Source organism: Diadema antillarum, unplaced genomic scaffold, assembly GCF_040938485.1.
Source record: "Diadema antillarum isolate AM-2024a unplaced genomic scaffold, OU_Dant_1.0 scf00000180, whole genome shotgun sequence".
NCBI lineage: Eukaryota > Metazoa > Echinodermata > Echinoidea > Diadematoida > Diadematidae > Diadema > Diadema antillarum.
In genome coordinates this window covers 3,180,989-3,193,515 of record NW_027271069.1, presented here as the reverse complement: position 1 = coordinate 3,193,515, position 12,527 = coordinate 3,180,989, and the positions used below count along the sequence as shown (strand labels likewise).

At 39.0% G+C, this 12,527-nt stretch overlaps 1 protein-coding gene across 1 annotated transcript in view; it reads left to right on the top strand.

Moving 5' to 3' along the window:
- LOC139723033 (uncharacterized) overlaps positions 1 to 12,527 on the top strand; it is a 138,350-nt gene that overhangs the window by 36,717 nt on the left and 89,106 nt on the right. The window contains exons 28-42 of the mRNA XM_071634309.1: positions 1,312 to 1,557; positions 2,030 to 2,275; positions 2,752 to 3,000; positions 3,881 to 4,120; positions 4,254 to 4,508; positions 4,773 to 5,018; positions 5,379 to 5,624; positions 6,689 to 6,934; positions 7,418 to 7,663; positions 8,302 to 8,550; positions 9,442 to 9,681; positions 9,817 to 10,071; positions 10,391 to 10,636; positions 10,940 to 11,188; positions 11,360 to 11,599. Of these exons, the coding sequence (XP_071490410.1) occupies positions 1,312 to 1,557; positions 2,030 to 2,275; positions 2,752 to 3,000; positions 3,881 to 4,120; positions 4,254 to 4,508; positions 4,773 to 5,018; positions 5,379 to 5,624; positions 6,689 to 6,934; positions 7,418 to 7,663; positions 8,302 to 8,550; positions 9,442 to 9,681; positions 9,817 to 10,071; positions 10,391 to 10,636; positions 10,940 to 11,188; positions 11,360 to 11,599 (3,699 nt within the window). The remainder of the gene's footprint in view (positions 1 to 1,311; positions 1,558 to 2,029; positions 2,276 to 2,751; positions 3,001 to 3,880; positions 4,121 to 4,253; positions 4,509 to 4,772; positions 5,019 to 5,378; positions 5,625 to 6,688; positions 6,935 to 7,417; positions 7,664 to 8,301; positions 8,551 to 9,441; positions 9,682 to 9,816; positions 10,072 to 10,390; positions 10,637 to 10,939; positions 11,189 to 11,359; positions 11,600 to 12,527) is intronic.

Sequence of the window (12,527 nt, the reverse complement as noted above, 5' to 3'; positions counted from 1 at the left end):
TTTTTGTCCCCGCCGAACGAGTTCGAGCAGGGGACTATGAAACGGGCTCCGTACGTGTGTGTGTCTGTGCGTCCGTGCGTCCGTCCGTGCGTCCGTCCGTGTGTGCGTCCGTGTGTGATCAAAATGTTCAATTTGCTACAGTTTCTCTGTCATTTATGAGCCAATTTTGATTCTCTTTGCTTTATATGATAGCACTACATGGGAGCTTTAAAACTTCTACACAGAATTTCAGTTGTGACCTTTGACCTTGACCTTTGACCTATATTGTACATTTTGCTTCAAAATGCTACTCCTTCGCCATTTCTAACCCAATTTCACTTCCGTTTGCTTTATGTGATGGCACTAGGTGAGGGCTTCAAAACTTCTACACAGAATTTTGACCTTTGACTTCTTTGACCTTTGACCTTGATTTTTGACCTATATTGTACATTTTGCTACAAAATGCTACTCCTTCGCCATTTCTAACCCGATTTCGATTCCGTTTGCTTTATATGATGGCACTAGTTGAGGGCTTCAAAACTTCTACACAGAATTTTGACCTTTGACCTCTTTGACCTTTGACCTTGATTTTTGACCTATATTGTGCATTTTGCTACAAAATGCTACTCCTTCGCCATTTCTAACTCGATTTCGATTCCGTTTGCTTTATGTGATAGCACTAGGTGAGGGCTTTAAAACTTGTACACAGAATTTTGACCGTTGTCTTTGACCTTTGACCTTAATTTTTTACCTATATTGTACATTGGCTACAAAATGCTACTCCTTCGCCATTTCTAACCCAAATTCGATTCCATTTGCTTTATGTGATGGCACTAGGTGAGGGCTTCAAAACTTCTACACAGAATTTTGACCTTTGACTTCTTTGACCTTTGACCTTGATTTTTTACCTGTATTGCACATTTTGTTACAAAATGCTACTTCCGGCGGGGACATATATTACGCACTGTGTAATTTCTACTTTTCCTTGTTCATAAAATCAACCTTTCCAAACGTTTGGGTCATTTTTATTTTTTTTATGTAGCTGGTCACATTTTAGGCATAACAGGATTATTTCCTTGTGTTATATATGTTTGTGTCATTAATTGTTTTGGAAAATAACTTTAAAACTCTTATTTCTCCCTGGACTCACTCAGATGTTGAATACTCAAGAAATAAAAGTAATTGCCTGTCAAAAAGTAGTAGATATGTAACTCTACTTACTGTAGATGAAGCATTTGAATTGAAAGTTGGGGAAATGAGAATGCATAGTCTTCAAAATAGTGTTGATAGTCCGTAAATAACTGTCTTTTCAAATTGCTTATTTGTCTACAGATGTTGAGGATCCAACCATCAGTAGTTGCCCCAATGACACAGTGGTCAACACAGATGCTGGGAACTCTACAGCAGTGGTGAACTGGACGCCTCCCACGGCCTCTGATAACTCTGGCTCTGTGACACTGAATTCAACTGATAATCCAGGCGACAGTTTCTCCATTGGCACGACAACAGTTACATACACAGCGACGGATGGTTCATTGAACTCTGTGTCAACGTGTGAATTTAATATCACAGTCATCGGTAAGCTACTGCTGCAGCTTTTCAAAATATAATCATCATTTGAATCTGTTATGTAATTCATGTGCTTTGGAGAATGTGGTTGAATTATATGACTGATACCTACTGTTATTACCTCACAGTCTACTATTTTTTTTTCAGTGAATGCTTTAGCCTGTCGAGGACGGACTGATTTTGGCATTACACTCATTTCCCATAGACACCTGCCCGAGTATTCTTGGGACTTGTCCTCAACGGGTTAATGAAATACCTGCTTCCTCTATGAACATACACTTGTACATGTACATGATGAAAATTGCACCTGGTAGATGAGTTATTATTTACGTAGATACAGGTATGTGAACGAGCAACCACAGTTCAAAAATGGACATGCCCAAATGTTTTACCCCTTCACTCTTCAAGTATTTTTTTTTTCTTTTGCAAATCGAAATGCAAAATTAACCTGGCAGATTATACACTTGTACATCCTTTACAGACAACGAGGACCCAGTCATCAATGGCTGTCCCAATGACACTTCAGTCAACACTGGAACTGGAAACGCCACAACAACGGTCACATGGACCCCTCCCACAGCCTCAGACAACTCTGGTTCAGCCACACTGTCATCCACTCACAACCCTGGTGATGACTTTCCAATAGGAAGCACCACTGTGACCTACAATGCTTCTGATGCCTCATCAAATTCTGTGTCCACGTGTTCCTTTGTTGTCAATGTGACAGGTGAGAAATATGTTATGCCAATGATTAATTTTACTGTATTAGATTTTTTTTTTTTTACAAGTTCTATTTCCAGCACGGTCCTGTTTCCTCTATTTCTATAACATACATGTACCAGTACCTCATAAGATGGCTTGATTCTTTCGAATGCATGACATCTTGATAATGCTTAGTGTGCTTTGATGTTGAACATTGTCAGTTACCACTGGTACAAGTCTTAGAGTATCTCATCTAGATGTTTATTGCCAGTTATCCTATCCATACATTGATTAGATAAAATCGCATGTTTGGATAAATTACAGCAAGAGACAAAAAAAGCATGAATGGAATGATTCAGTGAAGTAAATTTTCACAAGCAACTTATCCATTCACTTAGTAGTCTCGTGTGTTTTGTATAAGTAAGAGACACACAACATACGGTACGTGAATATGTATGCATCACTCCATATGAAAATCATTACCTTTATACAACTCACCAGATGTGGAGAACCCTGTATTTGCAAGCTGTCCTTCTGACATCCTTGCAAACACCACCACTGGACTGCGTGTAGCAGAAGTGACATGGACTGTTCCCAATGCCACAGACAACTCAGGATCAGTAACAGTGAATCAGACTGCTGGACTCTCTCCTGGAAGTAACTTCACACTTGGTTCTACACTGGTGACTTACACTGTCACTGATCCTTCAGGGAACAGTGCCTCCTGTTCTTTCTATGTCAATGTTACCGGTGAGTTGTTTGTGTTAGAAAAACTTAAGGTGGCACAGTTTGTATGAAGTAATTTAGTCTTCATACAGACTGAGTGCAGTGGATTAAGAACGTACATACATGTATGCAATGCAAGGGAGTGCACAACTTACTTTTGCAGGGAGAAGTCAAATGTACGCAAAACGCACACTCTGTATATGTTTTCATGAATTGCGTTGTGCATTGTAATCGCTTAGTTATGAACGTAGCTAGCATTTGTTAGTAGTTTTACTACATACCTGTACTGTAGATGGTGCTAATGATTAATATCAATATATCAATATTAATATATTGTCATATTGATAGCAATTGATGTGGAATCTTCAGAATGTTGTCTTGTTTTTGTAGCTTTCTTGTATAAGATATGGAAAAATGTAAATTTTGTTGACAAAAATAGTGTTCTGTGCCCAATTGTCCAGTGAAAATACAATCAATAGGATGCACTGGAAATTGTTCTCGGTCATTTTAACAATGGTCGCAATTACCAAGGGCTCAATTTTGTGGACATTTCTTGTTATGACAGATTTTGGTCCTTGTACAAAATATTGTAGTTTGCACAAGCTAGTTATTTCATTGCAATGAAATGAGGCATTTTGTCATATTTATCCAAATGAATGAAAATAATAGTGTAGTTTGCATGGAAGTCTCTATTTTATATGATATGAAACTCTTCTGCTATAGATGGATTTGAAAACATTCGTAATACACATGTTCAGAGCAAACAGTGATTAACTTGTCACTTAATGAATAATTGTTCAATTTTACTTCAGCAAATAATGTCATCATGATCATAAGAGCTCCAAATCAGAACTTTCCATGTTATAAGTTCTTTATTTGGTTACTTTCCCATTCTTTAATGCAGATATGGAAGACCCCATGTTCACCTCATGTCCAAGCAACCAAACAGTTGGGACTGACTTCAGATTGAACTCAACCACAGTCAACTGGACTGAGCCAATGGTCAATGACAATGATAATTATACTGTCACTTCTGACTACTCGTCTGGTTCAGTGTTCTATGTTGGATCCACACTAGTGACCTACACAGCTGTTGACTCTTCCGGCAACAGGGAAACCTGCACCTTTACAATTACTGTAGAGGGTAAGTTTAAGACGGAACATTTTATGAGAAATTACAAATGTGAAGTCACCATTGTATAAGGTAGTTTTCTGTGTTATGCTACGTAAAATTTGATATATTGTTTTCTTTCTGATTTTGTTCTTCTTTGTTACAGACCAAGAAGCCCCACACTTTAATGGCACCTGCCCATCTTCCAGAACTGCCCAGACAGCACCATTACGAAATTACCGAACTCGTACATGGCCAGCGCCTACAGTATTAGACAATGTGGATGAGTCTCAAGACATCAATATCACTTCATCTCATTCTTCTGGTGACCAGTTCTATGTAGGAACAACAACTGTTTTTATCAATGCCACTGACCAGGCGGGCAATGTGGCTGTGTGTAGCTTCACTATAAGAATTGTTGGTAAGAGATGCTTTTTTTTTCTTTGTATAAACATCTTTTGAAAAAGTGAATAGCCTTAATCAATGAAAGTTCTCTTCACTGAGGAGAATGCATACACGTACGCTCTGACTGTGATGTAACATGTATGATTTGTTTATCAGTATTCTGTGCTTTCATTGTGTATTTGATGTTGCTTGGCTGAAGAAAAGATTCCTGTCTTAGTTAACATTTTGAAGTGGGTTGCTTTGAGGTAGAAGATCATAAATATTGTGATGTTATTGGCAGATCAAACTGAACCAGTTGTGAGTGGTTGTCCATCCAACATCACCGTCATGACTGATGCTGGCCAGTCATATGCCACAGTCAACTGGACTGAGCCTGTCTTCAATGATGCTGTTGATGGTGTGGTCAACTCTACATCAACACACTCACCCCTTGACCAGTTCAACATTGGGTCTACAAATGTAACCTATTCAGCTAGTGATGATGCTGGAAACACAGCTACTTGTGTCATCACGGTGATTGTGTATGGTGAGTACCTTTCAGATAAAGATGTTTGTTATATGCAACCACAGGACTGACGGCTTTTAGTCTCCTCCAGAAGACTAGCAATTTCAGATTTAAGAACCCTGTTTAGGGCCACAACTGCTGTAGCCCCGTGACTCAAACCATGTGCATTGTAACTGATAAAATTAAAAACAATTAAACAATAAAGAACAAAGAGTGGATGATTCTGCAGCCTGAAGTTTTACTTTTTTGTAACCAGAATTTTGTTATAGCTGTGTTCGTTGGAATGGGATTGCACTGTAGCAGACTTTCAGTATACTTTGAGAATTATGATCCAGTCTCCAAGCGTTGGCTGAAAATGTGTAATATTCATCTTGTTTTTAGACAATGAGAGTCCCAACATCACCGGGTGCCCCAGTGACCAGTCCTTAAACACAAGTGCTGGTAATGCCACAGCAGTGGCAACGTGGACGCCTCCCTCAGCAACAGACAACTCCAACACCTCTGTTACCATAACAACGACTCACAATCCGGGCGACAGCTTCCAAATTGGAACCACCAATGTGACTTACACTGCCGGTGATTCAGATGGAAATAATGCTACTTGCATCTTTGCCATAACTGTGTCAGGTAAGGCCATATCAAGTTGTAGCCTTTCTTGCTCAGAACTTTACTATCCTAGTAGTGGTAATGAAAGCACATGAATATGTCTTAAAAAAGGAATATCAGATTAAAGCACCATTTGTGACCCGCCACGTCAAAAGGATCCGAAAGTCACCGACGGCTGAACCGAGAAAATCAAGTTGAAGTCAGATCATCAAAATCAGTCAAAACCATCAACTTCCTGTTTTTTACATAATTTTGTAGCCTAACGTTTCATCTATCATCTGACAAAATTTTAAAGTTCAATGATCAATGAAAAGGTCAGAATTTAGAATATTTCTGGGTCATGATTTTCTGACTTTCACAAACAGAAACGTGTCTGAAGATTTGGATTTAGTGCTGCAGGTAGACTCTGCCCCTTGCAACGAGGGAGTGATCTTATTGGTCAGTGTGTGGCATCCTGGTTACTAATTGATTTTCCGTAGACCACTGGCGCTAAGTTGAATGAACATTTCAGAGGTTGCTAGGGGGCATACACTTGAACCTTCTATTGTCCAGAGGTGAAAACTGTCTTACCTCCCCTCAATCATGATGGCGTTGTGAGGAAAACTTTGAGGGCGGTTTTTCTTGAAACGCTGATTTCTTAAGATCACTTGACATAATCTCATAAGATCATTGATATCTCTGCAACCGAGTACTTTTACGAGTCGTGTTATGTATGAAATTAAAGCAGAAGAGTAAGGAAATGATGTCATGCCATTTTTCAGAAAATCGACCTTTCCAAACGTTCGGGTCACTTTATTTATTTTTTTTTTGTATAGCCGGTCACATTTCAGGCATAACAGGACTACAAATTTCTTTGTGTCATTGATTGTTTTGGAAAATAATTTTAAAACTCTTATTTCTCCCTGGACTCACTCAGATGTTGAGCACTCAAGAAATAAAAGTAATCGCCTGTCAAAAATTAGTAGATACATAACCCTAGATGAAGCTTTTGAATTGATAGTTGGGGAAATGAGAATGCATAGTCTTCAAAATAGTGTTGATAGTCCGTGAATAACTGTCTTTGAAAAATGCTTATTTGTCCACAGATGTTGAGGATCCAACCATCAGTAGTTGCCCCAATGACACAGTCGTCAACACAGATGCTGGGAATTCTACGGCAGTGGTGAACTGGACACCTCCCACGGCCTCTGATAACTCTGGCTCTGTGACACTGAATTCAACTGATAATCCTGGGGACAGTTTCTCCATTGGCACGACAACAGTTACATACACAGCGACTGATGGTTCATTGAACTCTGTTTCAACGTGTGAATTTAATATCACAGTCATTGGTAAGCTGGCTTTTGAAAATATAATGATCATCATTTGAATCTGTTGTGTAATTTATGTGCTTTCGCAAATGTACAATGTAATTGAATTATATGACTGATACCTTCTGTTATTACCTAGTCTACTATTTTTTTCAGTGAATGCTTTAACCCGTTGAGGACGGACTGATTTTGCTGTTACACGCATTTCTCATAGGCACCTGCCCGAGTATTCTCGGGACTCGTCTTCAACGGGTTAATGAAATACTTACAGTGTACTTCCTCTGCTATGAACATACACTTGAACATGTATATTATGAAAATGGCACCAGGTACATGTAGGTGGGTTATTATCTACATAGATAGAGGTATGTGGAAGAGCAACCACAGTGCAAAAATGTACATGCCCTAGTGTTTTACCCCTTCACTCTTAAAGTTTTTTTTTTCTTTTACGAATCGAAACGTAAAATTAACATCGCAGTTTATACACTTGTACATCATTTACAGACAATGAGGACCCAGTCATCAATGGCTGTCCCAATGACACTTCAGTCAACACTGGAACTGGAAATGCCACAGTGACGGTCACATGGACCCCTCCCACAGCCTCAGACAACTCTGGTTCAGCCACACTGTCATCTACTCACAACCCTGGTGATGACTTTCCAATAGGAAGCACCACTGTGACCTACAATGCTTCTGATGCCTCATCAAATTCTGTGTCCACGTGTTCCTTTGTTGTCAATGTAACAGGTGAAAAATATGTTATGCCAATGATTAATTCCACAGTATTAGATTTTTTAAAAATAATTTCTACTTCCAGCACTGTCCTGTTTCCTCTATTTCTATAACATACCAGTACCTCACAAGATGGTATGATTCTTTCGAATGCATATAATGCTTAGTGTGCAATAATGTTGAACATTTTCAATTACCACTGGTACCACAGTATTTTATATGTATCCGGATGTGCATTGCGTATCATCTTATCCATGTATTGATTAAATAACTCACAAATAAAGATAAATTACAATTTAAAAAAAAATCACAATAAGAGACAGGAATGCATGAACGGAATGACTCAGGGTGGTAATTTTTTATAAGCAACCTTTCCATTCACCCAGTAATCTTGTTTGTTTTCTATGCTTGTACACTGGACTCCCATTATAACAGATTCCTCGGGACAGGCAGATTTCTTTTGTTATATCAAGATTTTTTTATAAGCGAACAAATAAACATTAAAAAAAACTTTGGGCAGATAATATTACGGCCTGAATTTTTTATTTCGTTGTAACCAGAATTTAATTATAATTGTGTTCATTAGAATGGGAGTGCAGATACACATGTGCATCACCTGTTAAAAAAAACATTACCTTCATACAATTCACCAGATGTTGAGAGCCCTGTCTTTGCAAGCTGCCCTGGGGATATCCTTACAAACACCACCACTGGACTGCGTGTAGCAGAAGTGACATGGACCGTCCCCAACGCCACAGACAACTCAGGATCAGTAACAGTGAATCAGACTGCTGGACTCTCTCCTGGAAGTAACTTCACACTTGGTTCTACACTGGTGACTTACACTGTCACTGATCCTTCAGGGAACAGTGCCTCGTGTTCTTTCTATGTCAATGTTACCGGTGAGTTGTTTGTGTTAGAAAAATTTAAGGTGGCACAGTTTGTACGAAGTTGTTTAGTCTTCATACAAACTGAGTGCAGTGGATTAAGAACGTACAATATACATGTATGCAATGCAAGCGAGCGCACGACTTACTTTTGCAAGGAGAAGTCAAATGTACACAAAACGCACACTCTGTATATGTTTTCATGAATTGCGTTGTGCATTGTAATCGCTTAGTTATGAACATACAAATGTAGCTAGCATTTGTTAGTGGTTTTACTACATACACGTGTGTACATGTACTGTAGATGGTGTTTAATGACTAATATCAATATATCAATATTGATATATTTTCATGTTAATATATTAATAGCAACTGGTATGGAATCTTCAGAATGTTGTCTTATTTTTGTAGCTTTCTTGTATAAAATGTTGAAAAATAAATTTTGTTGACAAAAATAGTGTTCTGTGCCCAATTGTCCAGTGAAAATAGGATGCAGTGGAAATTGTTCTTGGTCATTTAAACAATGTTCCCAATTACCAAGGGCTCATTTTTGTGGACATTTCTTATGACAGATTTCGGTCCTTGTAGTTTGCACAAGCTAGTTATTTCATTGCAGTGACATGAGGCATTTTGTCATGTTTATCCAAATGAATGAAAATAATAGTGTAGTTTGTATGGAAGTCTCTATTTTATATGATATGAAACTCTTCTCCTGCTATAGATGGTTTTGAAAACATTTGTAATACACATGTTCAGAGCAAACAGTGATTAACTCGTCACTCAATAATATGATAATGGTTAAATTTCACATCAGCAAATAACGTCAACATGATCATATGAGCTCCAAATCAGAACTTTCCATGTTATAAGTTCTTTATTTGGTTACTTTCCCATTCTTTAATGCAGATATGGAAGACCCCATGTTCACCTCATGTCCAAGCAACCAGACAGTTGGGACTGACTTCAGATTGAACTCAACCACAGTCAACTGGACTGAGCCAATGGTCAATGACAATGATAATTATACCGTCACTTCCGACTACCCGTCTCGTTCAGTGTTCTATGTTGGATCCACGCTGGTTACCTACACGGCTGTTGACTCTTCTGGCAACAGGGAAACCTGCTCCTTCACAATCACCGTAGAGGGTAAGTTGAAAACAGTACAGGTTATGATGAATGACAATTTTGAAACCATTGTATTTGAAGTTAGTTTTAAGTGTTCTGCTTTTTGAAATTTGATATATTCTTGAAATTTTCTGAACTTGTACTTCTTTGTTACAGACCAAGAGGCCCCATACTTTAATGGCACCTGCCCATCTTCCAGAACTGCCCAGACAGCACCATTACGAAATTACCGAACTCGTACATGGCCAGCGCCTACAGTATTAGACAATGTGGATGAGTCTCAAGACATCAATATCACTTCATCTCATTCTTCTGGTGATCAGTTCTATGTAGGAACGACAACTGTTTTTATCAATGCCACTGACCAGGCGGGCAATGTGGCTGTGTGTAGCTTCACTATAACAATTAAAGGTAAGATAATGCCTTGTTTTCTTTTTTTTTAACTTCTTCTGAGAAATGAATGGCCTTGAAATATGTGTTTTTTGTTGTTTTGCATAACTTCTTTTGAAAAATCAATGGCCTTTAAGGGTTCATTCACTGTGGAGAATATAAATGCTCTGACTGTGATGCCTGTATGTTTATTGTTTATCTTATTCTCTGTTTCATCATACATCTGTATACAATATTTGATGGTACTTATCTGAGGAATAGGTTCTTGTATCAGTTAACATTTTGAATGTGTGAATTGCTTTGAGGTAGAAGATCATGAATATTGTGATGTTGTTGGCAGATCAAACTGAACCAGTTGTGAGTGGTTGTCCATCCAACATCACCGTCATGACTGATGCTGGCCGGTCGTATGCCACAGTCAACTGGACTGAGCCTGTCTTCAATGATGCTGTTGATGGTGTGGTCAACTCTACATCAACACACTCACCCCTTGACCAGTTCAACATTGGGTCTACAAATGTCACCTACTCAGCTACTGATGATGCTGGAAACACAGCTACATGTGTCATTAAAGTGATAGTATCTGGTGAGTATTCCTTCGTTTCCATGATGCACAAATGAAGTGGTTTATACTTTATGGGGGGGTTTCATAAAGCTGTTCCTAAAGACACGAAGGACTTAAGAATGACTGGTGATCAGTTCTTCAGCTGAAGCCCCCCCCCCCCCCCCCCCCCCCCCCGAATCTACATTTGACTGTGTATTCATGTATTCAAGGCTACTCTTGCCCAATTAAATGTCTTTTTTTTTTCTTATGCCCTTGAATAAGCATGCATAGTAAAATCTGATAAATCGGAGAAAAAAATTTGTGTCTTGTATCTTTCTTTGTCAGACGATGAGAGCCCATCCTTTGTGAGCTGCCCAGGGGATATCCTTGCAAACACCACCTCTGGGCTGAGTGTTGCAGAAGTGACATGGACTGTCCCCAATGCCACAGACAACTCAGGATCAGTAACAGTGAATCAGACTGCTGGACTGTCTCCTGGAAGTAACTTCACACTTGGTTCTACACTGGTGACTTACACTGTCACTGATCCTTCAGGGAACAGTGCCTCCTGTTCTTTCTATGTCAATGTTACTGGTGAGTAGTGATGTTTATGAAAGAAAAGATAATCGAAGCAAATGCAATTACACTACAATGTGAAACATCCAATGCAGAAAGCATGTAAAAGTGTATATGTGAACATTTTTTGAAATATTGATTTTTCTGCTAATACTCCCATCATGAACACTACTCACTTTTCTAATACAGATATGGAAAACCCCATGTTCACCTCATGTCCAAGCAACCAGACAGTTGGGACTGACTTCAGATTGAACTCAACCACAGTCAACTGGACTGAGCCAGTGGTCAGTGACAATGATAATTATACCGTCACTTCTGACTACTCGTCTGGTTCAGTGTTCTATGTTGGATCCACGCTGGTGACCTACACGGCTGTTGACTCATCTGGCAACAGGGAAACCTGCTCCTTCACAATCACCGTAGAGGGTAAGTTGAAAACAGTACTGGACATTGTGAGTAATGACAAATTTTAAGTTCTCGTATATGATGATAATCCACAACATTTGTATGGTGCAGTATATCAGTTTCAAAAACATTCAAAGATGCATACTCCTCCAAGAGAGTTTTAGCAGTTGAATGTCTGGTGAAAGATGGGAGTCGTGAGTGAGGCTGTGAAGTGCTACAGTTTGTCAGTTTCAAGGCAAAAAGGTGGGAGGGTGTTCCCTAGGCAATGAGCAATAGAGGAAAATGCCCGGTTTCCATAACCCTTGAGATGTGTGATGGGGTAAGGGCAGATGAATGAATGCCATGACTGGGATAGCAGTTAGGAAGACAGATATCCTGGGGCCTGATCATGAAAGGCCTTTAAAGTGAACAGTAGGATCTTGAAATCAGTTCTGTTCTTGACTGGAAGCCAAGGCAGCTCAGCCAGGACAGAGGTGATGTGATAATACTTCCCTAGTCCAGTGAGCAAGCGTGCTGCTGCATTCTTTACTGCTTGAAATATGTGACCGTGCACCTCAAAACGAACATAAAGTCGCACACACTGATTTTGCGTGAGGACTGAAAATAAGTGAAATGGGTCAACCTAGCCGAACTTGACTTTTTCATATTTTCTGAAAGAGCGGGTCTTCTTTTACATTATGCTAAAATTTGGTATCATAAAACGGGCAGAAAAGTGTGTTTTTTTAGCAGTTTATCTCGACCATTTTTGGTAGAATAGTGTGATTAGGTGCGTCTTTCGAATCCCTTTTTCATTTCTGAAAAACCTTGTCCACACTCTTCACTTTCAACTCTAATAACTTTTGTAAAAATAGTGCTACTGCTTTGAAAGTTGGCATTGATTAGGGACAGAATGTGTTAATGAGGCATGTTTAATTTCAGTTTAATCTGATAATCCCTTCATTGTTGTTAC